This window comes from Scyliorhinus torazame, chromosome 15 (genome assembly GCF_047496885.1).
Source record: "Scyliorhinus torazame isolate Kashiwa2021f chromosome 15, sScyTor2.1, whole genome shotgun sequence".
NCBI lineage: Eukaryota > Metazoa > Chordata > Chondrichthyes > Carcharhiniformes > Scyliorhinidae > Scyliorhinus > Scyliorhinus torazame.
Window position 1 is genome coordinate 62,439,845 of NC_092721.1, and position 26,517 is coordinate 62,466,361.

At 48.6% G+C, this 26,517-nt stretch overlaps 1 protein-coding gene across 1 annotated transcript in view; it reads right to left on the bottom strand.

Annotated features, from left to right (window-relative positions):
* Window positions 1–369: 369 nt before the first annotated feature.
* The window catches only part of LOC140391613 (uncharacterized), a 54,660-nt gene continuing 28,512 nt past the window's right edge, over window positions 370–26,517 (bottom strand). The window contains exons 3-7 of the mRNA XM_072476274.1: window positions 19,549–19,605; window positions 19,370–19,456; window positions 1,028–1,137; window positions 796–946; window positions 370–708 (exon numbers count right to left, since the gene is read on the bottom strand). Of these exons, the coding sequence (XP_072332375.1) occupies window positions 596–708; window positions 796–946; window positions 1,028–1,137; window positions 19,370–19,456; window positions 19,549–19,605 (518 nt within the window). The 3' untranslated portion in view covers window positions 370–595. The remainder of the gene's footprint in view (window positions 709–795; window positions 947–1,027; window positions 1,138–19,369; window positions 19,457–19,548; window positions 19,606–26,517) is intronic.

A 26,517-nucleotide genomic window follows, 5' to 3' on the forward strand; every position in this document is an offset into this window, starting at 1 on the left:
CCCCGCCGGGTACAGGAGAATCCCACCCCTGGTTTCATTGGCTGATTAGACTGTGAGGAGAACAGAGGCAGAGATTTATCCCACGCTGCTAGTGTGGTCAGGCCTAGTTGTTGCAGGGAGGCACTTGCCCTTAGTGTCCAAAAAAGGTTAGGAGGGGTTGTTGGGTTATGGGGATAGGGTGGAAGTGAGGTCTTAAGTGGGTCGGTGCAGACTCGATGGGCCGAATGGCCTCCTTCTGCACTGTATGTTCTATGTACTGGCAAGCCACTTATTTTTCCCCAATTTTTGTCATCTGTTTTGTTTGTGTAAAACATTATTAAAAGTGAAGCAATAATTACAGATAAAATCATAAGACATCAAACACAAAAATATATGGAAACAATTTTACGGATTTTATTTTCAGTTGTTACTTTCAATTACGTATTTGCACAGAGATAAAGAAACTTAATTTGATTTTCAGAAAAGTTTTCCATCCGCATGTCGATCATGACAAGCCAAGAAATAAGTCGATACTGACAGGACTTTTTTCTTAGTCTTCTCTCTTTTTCTTTAAATGGAAGAAACTACTTTGCCTCTACTGTCTTAGCCATCACAGTTACAGCAGCTTCATTGCCCCAAAAAATGTACCATCGCCATTTAATGCAATTTGTGCTTGTGTTCGTGGTATGACAAGTTCAAGCTCATCTCCCACTTCAAGTTTTGCAATGCCTGGTGGAAAGAAATAGCTGATCAGGTACTGTGACAGAAACAAACAATATTTAAACAAGCCGCTCAAACTCTAAAATAAATTCATACCAGCAGTGAAGCAAGAGTCATTTGGGCAACAGGCGGACATGTTTTGGATGCACCGAAATAGGATTACAGTACGCAGCTCGCTGCCAACACTGCTGGCCTTTATTCTCTTGATAAAATGTCCCATCGTAAAGGTATTGTCCTTATACCACACCTAGAAACTCAAAAACACAGCAATTCCAGCAATTGCCAATTTTTAAAATTCAAATCTCAGAATAGCAAAAGCTCAATTTACCTGACTGTACACCAGAAAGAAGCCAGCCTCGTTGACCAAGATCTTGTTATCCTTTTTATCAAGAGCATTTCCTTTTTTCAAACTTAGAATCCATGGGACAGTTGTTTCCTCTGTAGCACAAGTTCAAATAAAACACCGTCAGTCATAACGTTGTCTTTTTTTTTTAAAAAAGATTGGTATTTTAAAGGGGTATGGGTTAGCGACATGGCGGGGTTTCTCAGACTCGGAAAAAATTAAATTCGCCTTAAGGGGTTCGTTACAGGGGTTCGCTCGGAGGTGGCAGCCGTTCATCGACTTCTTTAAGGAAAATTCGTCTGTCAGCAATGGGGGAGGCACAGAAGTGACGAATAAGGGTAGGAAAGCCAATGAAGGGAGGGCCGCGAGACGGAGAGTTTTATATGAACCATGTTGGTTGGGATCTGTGTTGGGGGGGGGGGGGTTTGGTTATGTCATTGTGGGTTTCTTGCCTTTGTTGGATTTTTCTGTTTAAAAGTGTTAAAATTATAAATGCCTCAATAAAATATTTTCTAAAAAGAAAAGGTTGAAGATAATTAAAGAAACTGAAGATGATGCCAGGTTTGTTCCCTGTTCTATGATGCAGAAATTTGTCTCTGCCAGAGCAATTGTGGGAAGATTGTGATCAGTCTCGGCATTCCATGAACTGTAGCAGAGGGGAATGAGTCAGGATTAACTCTATCCTAAGATTTTTGTTGGAAAGTACATGTGCAAGTATTGGAACAAAACTAAATCTGACTTGTTTCTGGTCCCCCCACACCCTCTGCCTGCTTTTCCCCCTCCCCCACCCAATATAGTTGAATTGGCTGCTGACTTAGAACAGACTTAGAACAGTACAGTGCCGAGCATTGGCCGAAACCAAGGTCAAGCTATCCCACTCCCTGTCATTCTGGTGTGCTCCATGTGCCTATCCAATAACCGTTTGAAAGTGTCCGACTCCACTATCACAGCAGGCAGTCCATTCCACACCCTAACCACTCTCTGAGTAAAGAACCTACCTCGGACATCTCCCCTATATCTCCCACCCTGAATCTTATAGTTATGCCCCCTTGTAACAGCGGCATCCACCCGAGGAAATAGTCTCTGAACGTCCACTCTATCTATCCCCCTCATTATCTTATAAACCTCTATTAAGTCACCTCTCATCCTCCTCCGCTCCAAAGAGAAAAGCCCGAGCTCCCTCAACGTTTCTTCATAAGACCTATCCTGCAAACCAGGCAGCATCCTGGTAAATCTCATCTGCATCCTTTCCAATGTTTCCACATCCGACATTGACTAAATTGGCTCACAAATGACCACCTGTGTAGTACTGAAAGGTGTTGAGTCCTCAGTGAACCAAAATACTGCAAGACTCGGTAACTTTTGAGAGGTAGAGTAAAAGAAAACCTGCTAGACTTCTCATTTTATAAGAATATTGAGGTGGAAAAACAAAACGTTTTTATTAAAATAAAGCAGAACACTGCAGTGCTGGAAACCCAAAATAAAAACAGAAATTGATGGAAACACTTAGCAGCTCAGGTAGAAATTGTAGGCACAGAAACAGAGTTAAAGGGAGAATTTTAAATTCAACGGACAGGTTGGGGCTGGTGGCTGATTCAGTGTGGAAATTGACAACATGCAAATAAACCACCTCCAATCATTTGGGCTCTTGCATTTAATTGTGGCGCATTCACTTGAGTGTGGAAAAATCCCCTCAGTGAAGAGTGTGAAAAGTCCCCTCAGGGAGGCAAGTTCCCAATTTAAATATGTTATTAGTTCATCCACAGTATTTTAACGGGTGTTTACAACGCAGGACTGAGCAGCTGGGGCTGAGAGGAGTGGATGCCATGTTAGAGCTCCAACAATGGCGGATTTACAGGCCCTGTGCTCAGCTTCATTTTGCACCACTCCCCCCTCCCCCCACCAGGACCCGAGGCTGAAGCGAAGAATATTCACAAAATGATCAGTGCTTTTTTACTTGTAAAAATATTTTGTTAATCAATAAATCCAAGCTTACCTCATGTCTGAATAACGGTAAAGATGTAAATATTGTGACGCAAGGTGAGTAAAGATGGAACTTGCCTTTACTGTTTGCAATTAACCAACACAAGTCAGTCTGTGCCTTTTCTTTCACTCGTTTCCTGAATGTGATCTCCTCAAATCTACTCAATCAATATGACCCACTCCAATCTACTCAGTGATTCCTCCACTCGCTTTCATTAAATCCTTTTGGGCCTGCTTTCTCAATAATTCAGATCGCCACTGAATAATCTCATTCAACACAATATACTTCCCTCATACATTCACTTAATGAAAATCCTATAGACCCAAGCTACTCCTGGATCTTCTTTCTCAATAAGATCCCTAATCCTGACTCAATGAATAGGAAACACTCAGAACACTTCCCAAATGAGGGGCACGATTTAATAGAAGTGAAACAGAGTCCCATCTTGGATGCATTTAGCGCGGTGTTTCCCGGTGCTTGCAGTGCTGAGAATCACCCCAATATTAAATGGGACTCTGCTTCATTTTTGGGCCTCGGCAAGGAACGCCCCAACGAGGCTGCACTTACACATTTCCTGCACGAACAAGCTCAGTTCGCCAATCCAGGAAGATATTGGGGCGTCATTTTTAAATGGCACCCAGATTCCTGGACCCCGCACCGCGGCCTCCGGACCACCCCAACTTATGAATTAGGGGGTCCTTGAGCCATCCCGCACTTCACCTCATAAGGGCAGGGAACAACCATGCCCAATCTTCGGCACAAGCAAGATGTCACTTGGGCACCTTGGCACTGCCATCCTGGGACCCTGGCAGTGGCCTGCCATCCTGGAAGTGCCACTTAGGCACCTTGGCATTGCCAGGGTGCCCGGTGGGCAGTGCTGCAGTGCCCAGGTAGTGTCAGGCACACCAGGGTACCACCCTGCCCAGAGCCCAACTACACGGGGGGCTCCTGGTCTCCTCGGAGACCCTCTAAGTGCTGTTACATTTGGTCCATGTTTGTGGAAAACAGGGCTAAACTGTGCCCGCTTGGGGCCTCCAAGGTGAGGCCATTTGGTCCCGTGCCTTGGGTAACTCCAGCACAAACATATTTAAGTGTGCTTAACTGCACACGCAAATATGACAATTTGAATCCCGTCATTGAGGCAGAGATCCAGATCGCGACGCCTTGCGAGATCTTTTTAGACCTCACGAGGAGTAACGAACATCGTAAATCTTGCCAGAGGGTGGCCTCATCGCGTCCCGAGTCTGGCTCGATGAGGCTGTTAGATCGTATACTAGATCTCTCTCTTCCGAGATCTCTCGCTCAGAATATCTCCTAGTCGCCACACTCCGGCGCCTGTTCGGATACACTGAGGGAGAATTCAGAATGTCTAATTCACCTAACAAACACGTTTTTTGGGATTGTCGGAGGAAATCAGAGCACCTGGAGGAAACCCACGCAGACACGGGGAGAACGTGCAGACTCCGCACAGACAGTGGCCCAAGTCAGGAATCGAACCGGGGACCCTGTCACTGTGAAGCAACAGTGCTAACCATTGTGCTACCATGCCGCCCATCTCCCCAGCTTTCATGGCTAGAGATGCTGACACTCAGCTTATCTCCAATAACGCCAACTCCTCCTCTGCTGCTATCAGTATAGAGATGAGTGGAGAGCCACCTCTGGTTTGTTGGCTCTCTTGGTGATCTGTGCACGCTTTTTCTGCAAGGAGATGAATAAAATAAGCAAGACCTGGATTGTGTTGAACTAATGAATGGGTGGACAACATTTGTTGTGGTCAGTAGGGACCGACGTGGCATTGCAATGAACGTAAGTATCAGTGAAGAATGGTACATTGGGATGTGAGGAAGTACAGACAGAGATGGATGGGTATATCTGCAAAGTAAGTTGATATGAGGAGCAATGTGCTGGAGTAGGCTTGAGAAGGGAGAGCCGGGGTGAAATACGCAGTTGAATCTGCCATTGTACTCATCCTTTCTGCGCTGTTAAGGTCATTAAACCTCTTCCAGCCCTCTATCTAGGACTGGGGCATCATCATCCTACTGCTAACTTCTGTGGTGATGTCGGCTACTCTCTGAAGCAGGCTTATCCACTTTTTCATATAATCAGAAATGAAACAAGGTACAGTCCTGCTATCTTTGTAATTCATCACCAACAGTTATTTCCTCTGCTTCTCCATCTGCATAATCCTTCAACTGTCATTTTGCAGTTCCTCTTTAAATAGTTCAGCATGCAGATTGCCATTGTGCACACTCGCAAAACGTGGCTGGATTAAAAAAGCCACTTTCAAAAGAATTGTAGATACTTCCCAGTTTTCATAGATTATCATAGAATTTACAGTGCAGAAGGAGGCCATTCGGCCCATCGAGTCTGCACCGGCTCTTGGAAAGAGCACCCTACCCAAGGTCAACACCTCCACCCTTTCCCCATAACCCAGTAACCCCACCCAACACTAAAGGCAATTTTGGACACTAAGGGCAATTTAGCATGGCCAATCCACCTAACCTGCATATCTTTGGACTGTGGGAGGAAACCGGAGCACCCGGAGGAAACCCACGCACACACGGGGAGGATGTGCAGACTCCGCACAGACAGTGGCCCAAGCTGGAATCGAACCTGGGACCCTGGAGCTGTGAAGCAATTGTGCTATCCACAATGCTACCGTGTTGCCAGTTTCCTGTACACTACCATACAGGTTGTGGTAGTATGTATTGGGGGTCATGTGGGACTGGAAGCCCTAATGTCATTGGCTGACAGATCCCGGGTCCTGGTTGGCCGTTGACCTCATACTCCGCCCTGAAGGCGAAGTATAAGAAGCCGGTGCCTTCCCCCGCAGGCCAGTTTACTATCGGGCTGCTGGGGAACAGACACGCTTAATAAAGCCTCATCGACTTCACTCTATTTGTCTCACGGAGTCTTTGTGCGCCACAATTTATTAAGCGTGCCTAAAAAGGACTATGGAGCTCAGGATCATTCCAGAATGCCTCAGGATCAGCCCCCACGCAGTGAATGCGGCAGCAGCCTTCAAACACTGGCAGACTTGCTTTGAGGCCTACATCAGATCGACCACAGGCCGAGTCTCAGACGAACAAAAACTGCAGGTCCTGCACTCGAGGGTGAGCACGGAGATTTTCACCCTCATTGAAGACACCCGCGATTTCCAGACGGCCTTCACAGCACTGAGAAGTCTCTACGTTCGCCCAGTTAACCAAATCTACGCTCGCTACCAGCTCGCGACAAGACGGCAAGCTCCCGGAGAATCGATGGACGAGTTCTACGCCGCGCTGCTGATTTTGGGACGAGCCTGCAGCTGCCCGTCGGTGAACGCAAACGAACACACGGACATGTTAATGCGCGATGCTTTTGTTGCAGGTATGCAATCCTCCCAAATCCGCCAAAGACTTCTAGAAAAAGAGTCACTAGGACTCTCAGAGGCACGGGCCCTGGCAGCCTCGCTGGACGTAGCCGCGCGTAATACCCGCGCCTACGGCCCCGACCGCGCGGCAGGCCATTGGGCCCCGTACGTACCCGCCGCAGCAAACCCCCTACCCACCCCCCCCCCGGACACCCCACAGGCTTGCGCAGTCCAAACGCCGAGTCGCACCGGGGGCGCCCGCTGTTATTTCTGCGGCCAGGCGAAGCACCCCCGACAACGCTGTCCGGCCCGCGCAGCCATCTGCAAAAGCTGCGGGAAAAAGGGCCACTATGCGGTGGTGTGCCGATCCCGCGTGGTCGCCGCCGTCCCGGGAGAACAGGGAGCCCTACAGGCAGTCTATGCCTCCCAACCCCCCCAGCACGCCATGTGCGACCCGCAGGCGCCGCCATTTTGGGTCCCAACCACCGCGGCCCCGGGAGAACTAGGAGCCCTGCACGCCGCCTACGCTCCCCAACCCCCCTCCCCGCAGTCCATGTACGACCCGCCGCCGGCACTCCCGATTTGGGTGCCGGCCAACACTCTCCACGGAGAGGAGGGGGTTTTTCGCATCCCGAACGCCACCCTCACCCCCGTCCCGCGCCCCACGCTTGACCCGCCGGCGCCACCTACCTTGACCCCGACCACCGCTGTCCCCGGCGAGGGAGCTCCGCGCGGTGCCAGCGCTCGCGGCCCCACGACTGACCCGCCAGAGCCGCCGACCAGGGCCCCCACCCCCGTCCCGCGCCCCACGCCTGACCCGCCGGCCTGGGCCCCGACCACCGCTGTCCCCGGCGAGGGAGCTCCGCGCGGTGCCAGCGCTCGCGGCCCCACGACTGACCCGCCGGCGCCGCCGACCTGGGCCCTCACCCCCGTCCCGCGCCCGCGCCTGACCCGCCAGCGCCGCCGACCTGGGCCCTCACCCCCGTCCCGCGCCCCAAGCCTGACCCGCCAGCGCCGCCGACCTGGGCCCTCACCCCCGTCCCGCGCTCCACGCCTAACCCGCCAGCGCCGCCGACCTGGGTCCTCACCCCCGTCCCGCGCCCCACGCCTGACCCGCCGGCAATACAACTTACCTGGACCCCGATCACCTCCGTCCCCGGCGAGGGACCTCCTCACGGTCCCAGCGCTCGCAGTACTGACCCGCCGGCCTTGGCCCCGACCACCGCTGTCCCCGGCGAGGGAGCTCCGTGCGGTCCTAGCGCCCGCGGCCCTGGCGCTCGCAGCCAAGGAACTCCGCGCGGTCCTAGCGCCCGCGGCCCGGGCGCTCGCAATGCAGGAACTCCGCGCGGTCCTAGCGCCCCCCAGACCCCCCAGCACTCAATGTGCGACCCGCAGACGCCGCCATTTTGGGTCCCGACCACCACGAGGGGAGGAGGGGCCCCGCCATCTTGGACCCCCCGACCTGTACGACGCATGGGGGCGGCCATTTTGTCCACCCCCGACGCCATCTTGTGACCCCTCAGCTACGGGCGAGGTATGGGGGTGGCCATTTTGTCCATCCCCGACGCCATCTTGGACGGCAACAACGGACCCCACCCCACTACTACAACCACGGCTCGCTTCGGTTACACTCGATCAGGCTCGGCCCCGGACTCTCCAGACGACGACGACAACGGTCCTAATTAACGGCCACGAGACGCCATGCCTAGTCGACTCCGGGAGCACGGAAAGTTTTATACATCCCGACACGGTAAGACGCTGTTCCTTAACTACCTTCCCCAGCGCACAAAAGATTTGCCTAGCTGCAGGATCCCACTCCGTACAGATCCAGGGATTCTGCATAGTTACCCTAACGGTACAGGGGAGGGAATTCAAAAACTACAAACTTAACGTCCTTCCCCAACTCTGTGCCCCCACCTTGCTGGGCTTAGATTTTCAATGTAACCTACAGAGCCTTACGTTTAAATTCGGCGGCCCCATACCCCCACTCACTATCTGCGGCCTCGCCACCCTCAAGGTGCAACCCCCGTCCTTGTTTGCGAACCTCACCCCGGATTGCAAACCCGTCGCCACTAGAAGCAGACGGTACAGCGCCCAGGACCGGACCTTCATTCGCTCCGAAGTCCAGCGGCTACTAAAGGAGGGCATAATCCAGGCCAGCAATAGTCCCTGGAGAGCGCAGGTGGTAGTAGTGAAGACAGGGGAGAAACAAAGGATGGTCATTGACTATAGCCAGACCATCAACAGGTACACACAACTAGACGCGTACCCTCTCCCCCGCATATCCGACATGGTCAATCGGATTGCCCAGTATAAAGTCTTCTCCACCGTGGACCTCAAGTCCGCCTACCATCAGCTCCCCATCCGCCCAAGTGACCGCAAGTACACAGCCTTCGAGGCAGACGGGCGATTATACCACTTCCTAAGGGTCCCTTTTGGCGTCACAAACGGCGTCTCGGTCTTCCAACGGGAAATGGACCGAATGGTTGATCAACATGGGTTACGGGCCACGTTCCCGTACCTTGACAATGTAACCATCTGCGGCCACGATCAGCAGGACCACGACGCCAACCTCCAAAAATTCCTCCAGACTGCCAAAGCCTTGAACCTCACGTACAACGAGGACAAGTGCGTTTTTAGCACCGATCGGCTAGCCATTCTGGGCTACATAGTGCGCAATGGGATAATAGGCCCCGACCCCGAACGTATGCGCGCACTCATGGAATTTCCCCTCCCGCACTGCCCAAAAGCCCTGAAACGCTGCCTGGGGTTCTTTTCATACTACGCCCAGTGGGTCCCGCAGTACGCAGACAAGGCCCGCCCCCTAATACAGACCACGACTTTCCCGCTGTCGACAGAGGCTTGCCAGGCTTTCAGCCGCATCAAAGCGGACATCGCAAAGGCCACGATGCGCGCCATCGACGAGTCCCTCCCCTTCCAGGTCGAGAGCGACGCCTCCGACGTAGCTCTAGCGGCCACCCTTAACCAAATGGGCAGACCCGTGGCCTTCTTCTCCCGAACCCTCCACGCCTCAGAAATCCGCCACTCCTCAGTGGAAAAGGAAGCCCAAGCCATAGTGGAAGCTGTGCGACATTGGAGGCATTACCTGGCCGGCAGGAGATTCACTCTCCTCACTGAACAACGGTCGGTAGCCTTCATATTTGATAATGCACAGCGGGGCAAGATCAAGAACGACAAGATCTTGCGGTGGAGGATCGAACTCTCCACCTTCAACTATGAGATCTTGTACCGGCCCGGAAAGCTGAACGAGCCGTCTGATGCCCTATCCCGCGGGACATGACTTGCAGTACAGATTAACTTACTTACCTTGCAGGTCAGCTGTTGAGTTCGGGAGTGAGAGCTGGGACCTTAGAATCAGCGCGGGAATTTTAAAAAAGCGCGGGGGCTGCGAGGCAGAGGGGACCATTTAAAAGGTCGCTGTCTGTGGTGAGGTGAGTACAGATTAACTTACTTACCTTGCTGGTCAGCTGTTGAGTTCGGGAGTGAGAGCTGGGACCTTAGAATCAGCGCGGGAATTTTAAAAAAAGAGCGGGGGCTGCGAGGCAGAGGGGACCATTTAAAAGGTCGCTGTCTGTGGTGAGGTGAGTACAGATTAACTTACTTACCTTGCAGGTCAGCTGTTGAGTTCGGGAGTGAGAGCTGGGACCTTAGAATCAGCGCGGGAATTTTAAAAAAGCGCGGGGGCTGCGAGGCAGAGGGGACCATTTAAAAGGTCGCTGTCTGTGGTGAGGTCAGCTGTTGAGTTCGGGAGTGAGAGCTGGGACCTTAGAATCAGCGCGGGAATTTTAAAAAAGCGCGGGGGCTGCGAGGCAGAGGGGACCATTTAAAAGGTCGCTGTCTGTGGTGAGGTGAGTACAGATTAACAACTTGCTTACCTTGCAGGCCAAGTCGATTTCAGCAGGAGCGGAGCAGGCTAGTCCATTTCAGCGGGGGCAGTGGGAAGTGATTTCTGGGAGGTAAGTTTCTCCTTTAAATAAATTTTTTTTTTTTTAATTCTAGTGTTTAAGGTGGGAACAGGAAGTCGACCCGCGGACTTCTGGGAAGACCCTCACCAATAAATTCTGGTGGAGAGGAAACCCGAGACACTACACGTGTAGTGTCTCCCACCCGCCCTCCCCCTCTAACCTAATAATAAAACCCTTTGGTGTGAGGTAAGTACCATATTTTATTATTGTTATTAATAATATATATATATTTTTTTTATATATAAAATTTTTTAAAATTTAGTTGTTAGACAGATCTTGGTAGAAAGTTAGAGGAATGGCAGGGAAGGGAGTGCAATGTTCCTCCTGCAGGATGTTTGAGGTGAGGGATGCCGTTAGTGTCCCTGCTGATTTTACCTGCAGGAAGTGCTGCCATCTCCAGCTCCTCCAAGACCGAGTTAGGGAACTGGAGCTGGAGTTGGAAGAACTTCGGATCATTCGGGAGGCAGAGGGGGTCATAGATAGCAGCTTCAGGGAATTAGTTACACCAAAGATTGGAGATAGATGGGTAACTGTAAGAGGGACGGGGAAAAAACAGTCAGTGCAGAGATCCCCTACGGTCGTTCCCCTGAGAAACAAGTATACCGCTTTGGATACTTGTGGGGGGGACGACTTACCAGGGGTAAACCATGGGGTACGGACCTCTGGCACAGAGTCTGTCCGTGTTGCTCAGAAGGGAAGGGGGGAGAGGAGCAGAGCATTAGTAATTGGGGACTCTATAGTCAGGGGCACAGATAGGAGATTTTGTGGGAGCGTGAGAGACTCACGTTTGGTATGTTGCCTCCCAGGTGCAAGGGTACGTGATGTCTCGGATCGTGTTTTCCGGGTCCTTAAGGGGGAGGGGGAGCAGCCCCAAGTCGTGGTCCACATTGGCACTAACGACATAGGTAGGAAAGGGGATAAGGATGTCAGGCAGGCTTTCAGGGAGCTAGGATGGAAGCTCAGAACTAGAACGAACAGAGTTGTTATCTCTGGGTTGTTGCCCGTGCCACGTGATAGTGAGATGAGGAATAGGGAGAGAGAGCAATTAAACACGTGGCTACAGGGATGGTGCAGGCGGGAGGGATTCAGATTTCTGGATAACTGGGGCTCTTTCTGGGGAAGGTGGGACCTCTACAGACAGGATGGTCTACATCTGAACCTGCGGGGCACAAATATCCTGGGGGGGAGATTTGTTAGTGCTCTTTGGGGGGGTTTAAACTAATGCAGCAGGGGCATGGGAACCTGGATTGTAGTTTTAGGGTAAGGGAGAATGAGAGTATAGAGGTCAGGAGCTCAGATTTGACGTCGCAGGAGGGGGCCAGTGTTCAGGTAGGTGGTTTGAAGTGTGTCTACTTCAATGCCAGGAGTATACGAAATAAGGTAGGGGAACTGGCAGCATGGGTTGGTACCTGGGACTTCGATGTTGTGGCCATTTCGGAGACATGGATAGAGCAGGGACAGGAATGGATGTTGCAGGTTCCGGGGTTTAGGTGTTTTAGTAAGCTCCGAGAAGGAGGCAAAAGAGGGGGAGGTGTGGCGCTGCTAGTCAAGAGCAGTATTACGGTGGCGGAGAGGATGCTAGATGGGGACTCATCTTCCGAGGTAGTATGGGCTGAGGTTAGAAACAGGAAAGGAGAGGTCACCCTGTTGGGAGTTTTCTATAGGCCTCCAAATAGTTCTAGGGATGTAGAGGAAAGGATGGCGAGGATGATCCTGGATAAGAGCGAAAGTAATAGGGTAGTTATTATGGGAGACTTTAACTTTCCAAATATTGACTGGAAAAGATATAGTTCGAGTACATTAGATGGGTCGTTTTTTGTACAGTGTGTGCAGGAGGGTTTCCTGACACAGTTTGTTGACAGGCCAACAAGAGGCGAGGCCACATTGGATTTGGTTTTGGGTAATGAACCAGGCCAGGTGTTGGATTTGGAGGTAGGTGAGCACTTTGGGGACAGTGACCACAATTCGGTGACGTTTACGTTAAGGATGGAAAGGGATAAGTATACACCGCAGGGCAAGAGTTATAGCTGGGGGAAGGGAAATTATGATGCCATTAGGCGTGACTAGGGGGGGATAAGGTGGAGAAGTAGGCTGCAAGTTTTGGACACACTGGATAAGTGGAGCTTGTTCAAGGATCAGCTACTGCGTGTTCTTGATAAGTATGTACCGGTCAGGCAGGGAGGAAGGTGCCGAGCGAGGGAACCGTGGTTTACCAAAGAAGTGGAATCTCTTGTTAAGAGGAAGAAGGAGGCCTATGTGAAGATGAGGTGTGAAGTTTCAGTTGGGGCGATGGATAGTTACAAGGTAGCGAGGAAGGATCTAAAGAGAGAGCTAAGACGAGCAAGGAGGGGACATGAGAAGTATTTGGCAGGAAGGATCAAGGAAAACCCAAAAGCTTTCTATAGGTATGTCAGGAATAAGCGAATGACTAGGGAAAGTGTAGGACCAGTCAAGGACAGGGATGGGAAATTGTGTGTGGAGTCTGAAGAGATAGGCGAGATACTAAATGAATATTTTTCGTCAGTATTCACTCAGGAAAAAGATAATGTTGTGGAGGAGAATGCTGAGCCCCAGGCTAATAGAATAGATGGCATTGAGGTACGTAGGGAAGAGGTGTTGGCAATTCTGGACAGGCTGAAAATAGATAAGTCCCCGGGACCTGATGGGATTTATCCTAGGATTCTCTGGGAGGCCAGGGAAGAGATTGCTGGACCTTTGGCTTTGATTTTTATGTCATCATTGGCTACAGGAATAGTGCCAGAGGACTGGAGGACAGCAAATGTGGTCCCTTTGTTCAAAAAGGGGAGCAGAGACAACCCCGGCAACTATAGACCGGTGAGCCTCACGTCTGTAGTGGGTAAAGTCTTGGAGGGGATTATAAGAGACAAGATTTATAATCATCTAGATAGGAATAATATGATCAGGGATAGTCAGCATGGCTTTGTGAAGGGTAGGTCATGCCTCACAAACCTTATTGAGTTCTTTGAGAAGGTGACTGAACAGGTAGACGAGGGTAGAGCAGTTGATGTGGTGTATATGGATTTCAGCAAAGCGTTTGATAAGGTTCCCCACGGTAGGCTATTGCAAAAAATACGGAGGCTGGGGATTGAGGGTGATTTAGAGATGTGGATCAGAAATTGGCTAGCTGAAAGAAGACAGAGGGTGGTGGTTGATGGGAAATGTTCAGAATGGAGTACAGTCACAAGTGGAGTACCACAAGGATCTGTTCTGGGGCCGTTGCCCCAGATAAGCTGCAGAGCTGGGCTGAGAGGTGGCAAATGGAGTTTAATGTAGAGAAGTGTGAGGTGATTCACTTTGGAAGGAATAACAGGAATGCGGAATATTTGGCTAATGGTAAAGTTCTTGAAAGTGTGGCTGAGCAGAGGGATCTAGGTGTCCATGTACATAGATCCCTGAAAGTTGCCACCCAGGTTGATAGGGTTGTGAAGAAGGCCTATGGAATGTTGGCCTTTATTGGTAGAGGGATTGAGTTCCGGAGTCGGGAGGTCATGTTGCAGCTGTACAGAACTCTGGTACGGCCGCATTTGGAGTATTGCGTACAGTTCTGGTCACCGCATTATAGGAAGGACGTGGAGGCTTTGGAGCGGGTGCAGAGGAGATTTACCAGGATGTTGCCTGGTATGGAGGGAAAATCTTATGAGGAAAGGCTGACGGACTTGAGGTTGTTTTCGTTGGAGAGAAGAAGGTTAAGAGGAGACTTAATAGAGGCATACAAAATGATCAGGGGGTTGGATAGGGTGGACAGTGAGAGCCTTCTCCCGCGGATGGATATGGCTGGCACGAGGGGACATAACTTTAAACTGAGGGGTAATAGATATAGGACAGAGGTCAGAGGTAGGTTCTTTACGCAAAGAGTAGTGAGGCCGTGGAATGCCCTACCTGCTACAGTAGTGAACTCGCCAACATTGAGGGCATTTAAAAGTTTATTGGATAAACATATGGATGATAATGGCATAGTGTAGGTTAGATGGCTTTTGTTTCGGTGCAACATCATGGGCCGAAGGGCCTGTACTGCGCTGTATTGTTCTATGTTCTATGTTCTATATGTTTGATAAGGTTCCCCACGGAAGGCTATTGCAGAAAATACGGAGGCTGGGGATTGAGGGTGATTTAGAGATGTGGATCAGAAATTGGCTAGCTGAAAGAAGACAGAGGGTGGTGGTTGATGGGAAATGTTCAGAATGGAGTTCTGTCACAAGTGGAGTACCACAAGGATCTGTTCTGGGGCCGTTGCTGTTTGTCATTTTTATCAATGACCTAGAGGAAGGCGCAGAAGGGTGGGTGAGTACATTTGCAGACGATACTAAAGTCGGTGGTGTTGTCGATAGTGTGGAAGGAAGTAGCAGGTTACAGAGGGATATAGATAAGCTGCAGTGCTGGGCTGAGAGGTGGCAAATGGAGTTTAATGTAGAGAAGTGTGAGGTGATTCACTTTGGAAGGAAAAACAGGAATGTGGAATATTTGGCTAATGGAAAAGTTCTTGAAAGTGTGGATGAGCAGAGGGATCTAGGTGTCCATGTACATAGATCCCTGAAAGTTGCCACCCAGGTTGATAGGGTGGTAAAGAAGGCCTATGGAGTGTTGGCCTTTATTGGTAGAGGGATTGAGTTCCGGAGTCAGGAGGTCATGTTGCAGCTGTACAGAACTCTGGTACGGCCGCATTTGGAGTATTGCGTACAGTTCTGGTCACCGCATTATAGGAAGGACGTGGAGGCTTTGGAACGGGTGCAGAGGAGATTTACCAGGATGTTGCCTGGTATGGAGGGAAAATCTTATGAGGAAAGGCTGATGGACTTGAGGTTGTTTTCGTTGGAGAGGAGAAGGTTAAGAGGAGACTTAATAGAGGCATACAAAATGATCAGAGGGATAGATAGGGTGGACAGTGAGAGCCTTCTCCCGCGGATGGAAATGGCTAGCACGAGGGGACATAGCCTTAAACTGAGGGGTAATAGATATAGGACAGAGGTCAGGGGTAGGTTCTTTACGCAAAGAGTAGTGAGGCCGTGGAATGCCCTACCTGCTACAGTAGTGAACTCGCCAACATTGAGGGCATTTAAAAGTTTATTGGATAAACATATGGATGATAATGGTATAGTGTAGGTTAGATGGCTTTTGTTTCGGTGCAACATCGTGGGCCGAAGGGCCTGTACTGCGCTGTATTGTTCTATGTTCTATGTTCTATGTGCCAACGCACAAATTGACCGCCTCCAAGCCCTCCACGAGGACCTCTGCCACCCGGGGGTCACTCGGTTTTACCACTTCATCAAGTCCGGCAATCTCCCATACTCCTTAGAGGAGGTCCGTACAGTCACAAGAGACTGCCACATCTGCGCAGAATGCAAACCGCATTTTTTCAGGCCAGATGGAGCGCACCTGATTAAGGCTTCCCGTCCCTTTGAACGCCTCAGTCTCGATTTCAAAGGGCCCCTCCCCGGTATTGGGGGTCATGTGGGACTGGAAGCCCTAATGTCATTGGCTGACAGATCCCGGGTCTTGTTTGGCCGTTGACCTCATACTCCGCCCTGAAGGCGAAGTATAAGAAGCCGGTGCCTTCCCCCGCAGGCCAGTTTACTATCGGGCTGCTGGGGAACAGACACGCTTAATAAAGCCTCATCGACTTCACTCTATTTGTCTCACGGAGTCTTTGTGCGCCACACAGGTCCCCTTATCTCCCTACCCACTCATTCCCCTCCTCTCATAGACAATCAAAACTTTAAAATTCCACCTGATGTTTCAGACCAACGGCCTATTGCCAGAACTGAAAGTTGTTGGAGATAAAACATTTTGAGCAATTACAGAGGCAGGGAAAGAATGGGGCAGAAGGTGACAATGGAGAAAGATGGAAGAATAAATGTAAATGTCTGGGTTGTTAAATAGCTTATTACCCATTTATTTAAAGGTGCTCCCAGATATTTTAAATATACAGAAAGCACAATATACTTTATACTAAAATTGGAAAAACCGATATGGACCATGACATTTACAGTCTCAATTTGCGATCCACAAGAAACCCAGTTAAATAAACCAGTCACATGTGTCATCTCAATATTCTGCTGGAATGTTAGTGGGACTGCAGACAAGTACATTCTATTTCACATTGCTTCTTGGTCTCATTTGCTTCCTTCTCTCAATCAAAAAGAAGCTTCATAATAATTGCCATGAAATGTACAAATTTTTCCGGAACCAATTGGTGTTACGATCACCTCTATTGGGCTCTGCTGGTACTCCTGTGTGTTCAAGTTTCTCCACTAAAGCAATAAAAATGTTAGTTAAGACCAAATATGCTTCTACATCATTTATGTGGAGCCAGTGACAAAAGGTAATCCATTTAAAATTGCTATTAATAAGTCAAGTAACAATTTGGAAGAAATCTCTTCATGTAGAGCATGAGGGTGCTTAACTGTAGAATTTGCTAAGTGAGGGAATTTGGTGCCATGACAGGGGAGCATCTGTTCTGCCCTTTTTACAAAAAGAGAGGTAGCCAAGGACATTGGGATCAGTTAAGAGCTGAAGTCCGGAGACATTCATTAGTGAGTAAGTAGATGTTTTAAGTTTTTTTTTTTTAACCTCTCCAAATTGGGACAGTTGTTTAAAGCGGTATTGGGGAGATATAAGTATTCTATTAAATACATTTATTGAATAACTAATTAAACTCCATAATCTAACTATAGACAATTGTTAAGTAATATTTCTAAACATGAAACCTAATTAGTTAAATAAAAGAAAATAAAGATGGCAGGGCAGATGAAGTGTTACAGCTGTAGTATGTGGGAACTGACGGATACCTGTGTGATCAATGGCAATCAATTCTTCAGTGAGAATCTACAACTTGAAGAACTTTAACTCAGAGTTGTTGAACTGGAGTCTGAGTTTAGGATACTGTGATGCATCAAGGCAGAGACTTTGTTCAAGAAGACAGTCACAACCCTTAAGCTGGGTACTTCAAATTTGGTCTGTAGTCAGGGACAGGAGGGTGTGACTGTAGTGGAGTCAGCTCTGGGGATCCAGAAAGTGAGGTACCAATGGAGGAGCCTCAGCTCTTGAACTTGGAAAACAGGTTAAATTTTCTTGCAGCTTGTGTGGATGAGAGCAGGGACTTCAGGAGTGTCATAATATACACCAGTATATCATGGTGCAGACACACACACACTGATGGACACACAGTGGGACCAATCAACACACACAACACCGCAGCCAATCACCAGTTAGAGCACACGCACTATAAAGACAGGGGGCATCAGAGTTCCCGCTCATTCGAGCTGCAGCTTCCTAGGACAGAGTTCACAGCCTGCAGCACAGATCTTCACCATGTGCCGAGTGCATCGACTGGTTAGGACAAGGCATAGGTCTTTAGTTCAATCTAATATCGTGTTAACCCACAGTGAAAGTATGTTAAACAGTTTCAGACTTAATAAAATAGTGTTGCACTATTTTAAGTGTTGGTGGCCTGTATGTGTTCCATGGATCCAGAGCGCCCAACACAACAAGGAAGATGAGCAATCTAACCACTTCAATGTGGTGCTGAGAGCCATTCAAGTGGGGGGAGTAAAAAGGAATTTGTTTGAGTAGTAACAATATAGTTGGGGGAATAGATACTGTTCTCTGCAGCTGAGAGCACCAGTCCTGAAGGCTGTGTTGCCTACCCGGGCAAGGGTTAAGGGCATGTCCTCATGGTTAAGGACATGTCCTCAGGGTTGGTGGGGAACTTGCAGTGGGAGGGGAAGGATCCAGTTGTCATGGCGCATGTAGATACAAAAGGCATAGATAGAACTAAAAAAAATGAGGTTCCAATGAGAGAGCATGAGCAGCTAAACGTCACATTCAAAAGCAGAAACCCAAAGGTAACAATCCCTGGATTATTACCTGAGCCACAAGCAAATTGGCATCGGGTAAATAAGGTCAAAGAGTTAGTCGTGCGATTCAAAGATTGGTGTGGGAGAAATAGGTTTTGATTTATAGACCACTGGCACCAATACTGGAGAAAGAGGGAGCTATACTGTTGGGATGACTTTCACTTGAACCGTGCTGGGACCAGTGTCCCTATGAATTGTACACCTAGGGCTGTAGAGAAGGATTTAAACGATATAATAGTGAGGAATGGGGAGAGGTTGGTTCAGGTGAGGGGAGATTTGGAAAGTTAAAGAGGAAGATCAAAGCAATAGCGCAGAGTAGTGATACGGGTAATGATAACCAGGGTATGACAGGAAGGAATGGAGCTTAAAACAACACGTGTGCAAGAAAATAAAGTCAGAGTAGGGGAAAATGGTAAAAAGACAGAATTTTATGTTTAACTAATTCATTACACTACACTTAATTAGATTCAAACATTTGCTAAGGAATTAGATAAGTAAAGAATACATTACACTTCTACAATACTAAACTGTGCTACCAGCCAAACTATCTCACATCTACTCAGTCTGGCTCCCTTCCACTCTCTCTCACTCTCTCTTGTCTCTCTCCCAGAAGTCAAGGAGATATATGATATTTATATGGTTGCTCTTCGCAACATCTAGTGCAGAGATTAGTAACATTACATTAACCCTCTATGTTCCTTACAATATCCACATATTGTGACACATACGTATTGCGAAATTGTTCATTGTATGGTGTGAGTGTCTGAATTCTATCACTTTCATATCATGCAGCAACATCAAGATGATCTATGGGCAGCACGGTAGCAAGTGGTTCGCACTGTGGCTTCACAGTGCCAGGGTCCCAGGTTCGATTCCCGGCTTGGGTAACTGTCTGTGCGGAGTCCGCATGTTCTCCCTGTGTCTGCGTTGGTTTCCTCCCACAAGTCCCGAAAGACGTGCTATTAGGTCATTTGGATATTCTGAATTCTCCCTCTGTGTACCCGAACAGGCGCCGGAATGTGGCGACTGGGGGCTTTTCACAGTAACTTCATTGCAGTGTCAATGTAAGCCTACTTGTGACAATAAAGATTATTTATTTAAGTAATTATCTAATTCAATGCATGTACTTACGTTTACTGCTTTGATTTGAAACAGGTCTTTGTTTAACTCGACAGGTTGGCTGTGACCTTCCTGGCATATACTTCAGACAGTCATTCACTAACAATCCATAAAAATGACAGGGTGGTGAATCCCACATTTAAATAATAGGAACAAATTAATTAATTTGCACTTATTAATAAATTAAATACCTTTTACAAATGATCTTTGGTCACGTGTGGCAATCAATTGCACAAAGGATTGCTGCACTAAATAGAAGAGGTAGAAGTTAAATAAATACACCAACATTTATTCACTTTGCCACATATGAAAATTGCAGTCTTAGCAATGGAGATCAAAACCAATTTGTTCACTGGTTGCTGCCAACCTGCTCTCAATTTGCATTCCTTTTAGAAACCGCACCTGTATTATCCAGGCATAGCTGAAGTTAGGTGTAGAAGTGCAAAAGCAAACAGGAGATTTCAAGGTAAGAATGTACAGTGGGTCCACCCTGTGTATAGAATAGAAATGTTTGTGAAATGGGGGATATTAATTTTTGTGTAAGTGCTGACTGCAGGCACTGTGAGCATATTTTAATATATTAAGATACTTTAACTTATGGTTTGACAGTTCATAATAACTTTGAATGAAAGTAAATGTTGACATAATCATTATATGTGGAAGAATAGCAAACTGACCAAGTCTGTCAAGCTTGTGTCCTCAGTGTACTCTTCTAGAATACTGAGACTTGGACATGCAGGAAAAGTGGCTGAACGGTTTCCATCTTCACTGTCTCGGACTAATCCTTGCTATAACTTGCAGGACAAGGTCACCGATTCAGGGGTCCTGGAACATAATTCCATCAGCATGCGCTCATTACTAAGCCGACTACTTCTGCGCTGGCACAGCCCCATTCATTGAATAGATGCCAGCCATGTAGCCAAATATCTTCTGTATGATGAACTGGTCACTAGGTCGTGACCTGCTGGATATCCATTCCTCAACTACAAGGACACTTTCAAGCGAGCTATGACATTGGTGACAGTCTTTGAAGTCTGTGGCTTCTATAGGTTGACTGAAGAAGCATCGGAAGAGGTGAGGAGAAATGGAAACTTTATCTGGCTGGGAATAGGGCATAGAGAATGTAGCTATCTAAAATGGCCATCCACAAAGGATAATGGGAATTGTGATCAAGTTGGGACACTGACAATACACAGCCCCTGTGTATTGTGCAAAGGAAAACCAGACCGAACTGAAACTTGCACCTGTTAAAGGTCAATCACCGATATCCGCAAGACAATAAACTCAAATCAAGGAATAGCAACGGTAGCAGACTCACCGGCGCTGCTTCCCTTATTTGGAAAGGCATACGTACTTGGGACAATGGTAATTGGACCCGCTCAGTCATCGAGGTACCCGCCCCTAATTGGCCAGAATCGATTAGGGTGATCGAGACCCTATTGATCCTTTGGATCCTGAGTTAGCACCGTCCAAAAGGGTGCGAAAAAGGAGAACGATAAGAGTCACTGCGGAGAAGGATAAGAGTCACTGCGGAGAAGGATAAGAGGCACTGCACAACGAGGGATCGGTCTCTTTTGGGACTGGCCTGTGCACACACCAACTGCAGCATAACGACCAGCCAAGTTCAAGACCTGCGATTGCTACCCGAGAGAGACGAGCCGTAGCCGAGACAAACCTGACGACTTCCAGCCTACACACATAAGGCCTTATTTACCTGCACAGAGCCGGTCATCCAGAAGTTAAGTAAAGGTCATCTTAGTTAATAGGTGTAGTTTAATGTGTAGCTGTGTGTATCATTGCACATAGAGATAAGTCTTGTGTTCAATAATAAACTGTCTTTTGAGCTAACATACTGGTTGTGTGGTCATTTGGTCAATACAAGAAACATACTCGCTGCTTGTGGTTATTAGCAACAAGAAATAAAAAAAGAGGCCAGTGACTCCTGCACTTTCTCAGCCCATTCTTTTAATTTGCAGCTACTGTGGCAGAGACTGCCCTGCCAGAGTGGGGCTCCTGTGCCACAACAGGTGATGCTTAACACAAAGTCGACGAACAAGATGTAAACTACTGTGTTGTGAGCCAGAAGGTTGCCAAGAGAGTCTGCCTTTTCTAACTCCATGCTGCAGTAATACTCCTGTGAGTAAATCATCCTGTCTCCTCTATGGAAAATCTCTTGAAATCAGATGCCAACATTCAGACATTCATTAGCAATGAATTTTAATTGCAACGTACTGACTAAAAGTAAAAGGGCACGGATCAGTTACGACCGACGAACAATTTTACGTTAATTTTGAAATTCAGAAACTGTAATCAAGCAGATTTCACCCCGATCAATAGTTTTCGCATTAAATGCAGTTTTAAATCTCAACTAATAATTTACCATTGTGGTCCCGACATTCATTGGCATGGGGAGTTGGAACAGCGGAAGGAGATGCAGTCAGGGAACACAGAAGCTTTTTAACATGTTGTGGAATTTTAACTTGTGCATGTGTTGATCTCTTTACATTCTCCACATGGAAGTCAGCCTGATTGGCAGGCTTCACCGCAAGTCAGCCAGAGAAATCCTACGGTGAAAAAGACCACAGCCCAGGAGCAGGTAAATTTAGCAGTTGTTGCGTAGAGATTGCAGAGGTGATAACAGCATGGTTGGGCTGGTTTCTGGAAAGTTAAAGGTCACAAAAGGTTGGGGGAAGAGATTAGAGAAGTTGATCACAACTAGGACAGCATTAGGGAAGCTGAGAATAGTGCCTGTGGGTTGTTGGGGAAAGAGGGAAGATAAATTCACAATTAAGCATCTGCTTTTAATTGTCAGCTATGTGATTATTTGAAGGAGCAATGTCAGAATGGGGGGGTTGAGTGGATTGCCGCAGATTACTGTTGGAATCCTGTCCTTTTCTAATGATTTTGATTCAGAAGCTCTATCCAAAGTGTTCAATATTTTAAATGAAAACAACTAGGTGTTGTAGATTGCACATAGTCTATTGCTCATAAATCAGCACACTTCAAAACAGAGAAAGCCACTCACTTTAACCGGGGCTGTAATATGCTTGCTGGAGAGGAATTCAACTCTTGATTGTGAAAGAATTGCGTCGGGTGAAAACAAATAATTAAAATCTGATTGGCCTTAGGATTTTACTTAGAAACCAGAACCTTTAGCCTTAAAAGGAGTAGAGCTCTCAGTCAGTTCCAGAACAATACATTGTGCGTTACCTAATAATACTCCCATAAACAATATGATTTCAACTGGAGTGAGGATCCTCTGAAAAGAATTGGTAATAATGGCCAGGATTCTCTATTTGGGAGACTAAGTGTTGACGCGGGGACCGAATAGTGTGCGGTACTCGTTCCCGTTGGGTCGCCAGCTGTGGAGCAATTCAGAACCTGCTAACAGACCAGCACTCTGCCCACGTGAATCTCGAGCAATTCCCGTTCCAGCCATTGTCTGGGCCCGGAATTGATGCGGGAGAGCTTGGCACGCTGCAGCTGTTTATAAGCACTCCACTCCTCAAACACTCTCAAGAAGATGTCAGATCACTGGACCCGGACCTTGACAGGGTGTTTGATGCGGTGGAGAGGCAGGCAGGCCACCCTCGTCCCCAGGGTTGGGCAGGAGACTCCATCCCGCTATTGTGCGCGGGCTTGGGAGGAGGTGGCGAATGCTGTCAGCCTGACCAGGTGGACTGGCACACAGTGAAGGAAGATGAATGACCTCCTTCGGGCAGCTCAGGTGAGTCACCACCTCTGTCCCTCCCTCCTGTCCCTTCCTCCTCACATCACACCCCCACTCACCTGGAAGCCAATCAAAACCCACTTGCCGGCATCTCCCTCACATTCCACCCTGCACCAAACAGCAACACATGTATTGTCCTCTTTGGCCAGGTGCCTTGCACACAGGCCACCACCTACAGACCCCCTGTGTAACTCGCCTCCATGCGTCTCATCATGTCCTTTATGTGTCCCCTAGGAAACAGCAGCCCACAATCGCTGAGAGTGGGAGAAGACGGGAGGGGGCTCTCCGGACCTCAGGGATCTAACCGCTGTGGAGCAGAGGGCGCTGGAGTTATCAGGGAAGTGCAGGAGAAGGCTATCTCCAAGGCAGACGTCATTATGCGACAACCGAGTGAGATCCCATTGCAAAATGATGTCTCTATATCCAGTGAGTCAGCCCTCTCCTCCAGACCATTCCTTCCAATGATCTCACCGTGTCTCCTTGTCTTTTGTCTTGCAGGATCACCAACAGACCAGGCCGGTCCGCAGGGGTACCTTGCCCCCAGCCGGATCCCCAGCACACCATGGAGCACCACTCCAGGGAAGGCATCGACATCTCGTCACTGCTGTCATCTGCACCCTCCACCATCGCAGAGTTTATCACCTCAGCAGGGCATTTAGTGAGGAGGTACCTGGGTCACCTTTTGGTGCGCACCTCACACATGCTGCATCATATCATGTGGAGGTAGGGACACCCGAAGTAGCTGATAGTCGGAGGGCTGCCTGATCCCAGGAAGCAGCTATAGCCCGGACAGGTATTGCGCTTCTGGAAAGTATGGCCCTATCACTGGTGGAGTTGCAGATGCAGATGCAGAGCCAGAATTTACAGGAGGCGGTGTCAGAAACTTTCCAGCACCTGTAGATGCAGCTGGAGGAGTCCAACCACCTCCAGGTGCAGGAGATCGGATCAACAATGCGTGGTACCCAGGCCAAAACTGAACGGCTGCCGTCCATGGTGAAAGGCCTGGAACAAGACATTAGAGCCATGGGTCAAAATGGCCAAGGCTTGAGGCACACTGTGGTCGATGGCTGAGGCTCAGGATAGGGAAGCCCAGTCACAGGCAGGCATATACTGGGTCCACATGGATAGTATTGCGGTATTCCAGAGCTTGGCCCATTCACAAAGGGTCATGGCTGAGAGCATAGAGAGCATTAGCCGGGCGCTGACTGACCTTGGCCAGTCACAGAGCGACATGTCAGAGACGCAGAGGGACATAGCACAATCCAAAAGGGACATTGCACAGTGCCAGAGGGGCATGACCGAGGCAGTGAGGGATGCGACTCACACGCTGAGGGACGTGGCCCAGTCTTAACGCACCATGACTGAGGGCATTGAGACCCTGGTTCAGACAAGGGCGGGCCTCCGACTGGCGGCGCCAGGTGACGGTGGAGCCTGCGGAACTCACTCTGGCTTCACCTCTGTCCCATGGAGTAGCCTGGGAGCAATCGCCCGCCCCGAGGCCCTCGGAGGTCAATCCTGCAGGGGAGATACTGGAACACCTCAGCGATTCAGAATCCCCTCCACATGATACTTGCACATCTCATTGGGCAGCGGGTAGAACAGGGTGGCATTTATTCACCTGTGATACCCGAACGTAGGCTGGGCCCACCATGCCCAGGCCCTCAAGGGGACGGCCACCAAAGGTAAGAGGGTGGGATATGAAGCAGGCACCCTCCACTTTTGATGTGCTGTCTGGAGTCACTCCTAGGAGCGTTAGAGCACATAAGATAAAAAAGTTAGACACAGGTTAAGTTGGCATGGGTGAAGCACATAGAACAGTGCAGACAGAACAGGCCCTTCGGCCCTCGATGTTGTGCCGAGCATTGTCCGAAACCAAGATCAAGCTATCCCACTCCCCATCTTTCTGGTGTTCTCCATGTGCCTATCTAATAACCGTTTGAACTTTCCTAAAGTGGCCGACTCCACTATCACAGTAGGCAGTCCATTCCACACCCTAACCACTCTCTGTGTAAAGAACCTACCTCGGACATCCCTCCTATATCTCCCACCCTGAACCTTATAGTTATGCCCCCTTGTAACAGCGACATCCACCCGAGGAAATAGTCTCTGAACGTCCACTCTATCTATCCCCCTCATCATCTTATAAACCTCTAGTGCGTCGCCTCTCATCCTCCTCCGCTCCAAAGAGAAAAGCCCTAGCTCCCTCAACCTTTCCTCATAAGACCAATCTCTAATCTTTCCTATCAAAATGAATCACCTCGCACTTATCAGGGTTAAACTCCATCTGCCATTTTTCGGCCCAGCTCTGCACCCTATCAATGTCTCTTTGCAGCCTACAACAGCTCTTCACCTCATCCACTACTCCACCAATCTTGGTGTCATCAGCAAATTTACTGACCCACCCTTCAGTCCCCTCCTCCAAATCATTGATAAAAATCACAAATAGCAGAGAACCCAGCACTGATCCCTGTGGTACACGGCTAGTAACTAGTCTCCAGTCTGAAACATTTCCAGCCACCATAACCCTTTGTCTTCTATTTGATAGCCAGTTACTTATCCAATTGGCCAAATTTCCCTCTATCCCACACCTCCTTACTTTCTTCATGGCTGACCATGGGGAACCTTATCAAACGCCTTACTAAAATCCATGTATACCACATCAACTGCTCTACCTTCATCTACACACTTAATTACCTCCTCAAAGAATTCAATCAAACTTGTGAGGCAAGACTTACCCTTCACAAATCCGTGTTGACTATCCCGGATTAAGCTGCATCTTTCCAAATGGTCATAAATCCTATCCTTCAGGGCCTTTTCCATTAACTTACTGACTAACCAGCTATAATTACCAGGGTCATTCCTAGTCCCTTTCTTGAACTGAAGAACAACATTCACCACTCTCCAGTCCTCTGGCACTATCCCCGTGGACAGTGAGGACCCAAAGATCAAAACCAAAGGCTCTGCAATCTCATCCCTTGTCTCCCAAAGAATCCTAGGATATATCCCATCTGGCCCAGCGGACTTGTCGACCCCAAGGTTCTTTCAAAATTGCTATACATCCTTCCTCAGAACATCTGCCTCCTCCAGTCTACCCGCCTGTATCACACTCTCATCCTCAAAAATATGGTCCCTCTCCTTGGTGAACACTGAAGAATAGTATTCATTCAACGCCTCTCATATCTCTTCTGACTCCATGCACAAGTTCCCACTACTGTCCTTGACCGGCCCTAACCTCACCCTGGTCATTCTTTTATTTCTCACATAAGAGTAAAAAGCCTTGAGGTTTCCCTTGATCCGACCCACCAAGGACTTCTCATGCCCCCTCCTAGCTCTCCTAAGCCCTTTTTTTTAGCTCATTCCTTGCTACGTTGTAACCCTCAAGCGACCCAGCCAAACCTTGTTTTCTCATCCTTACATACGCTTCCTTTTT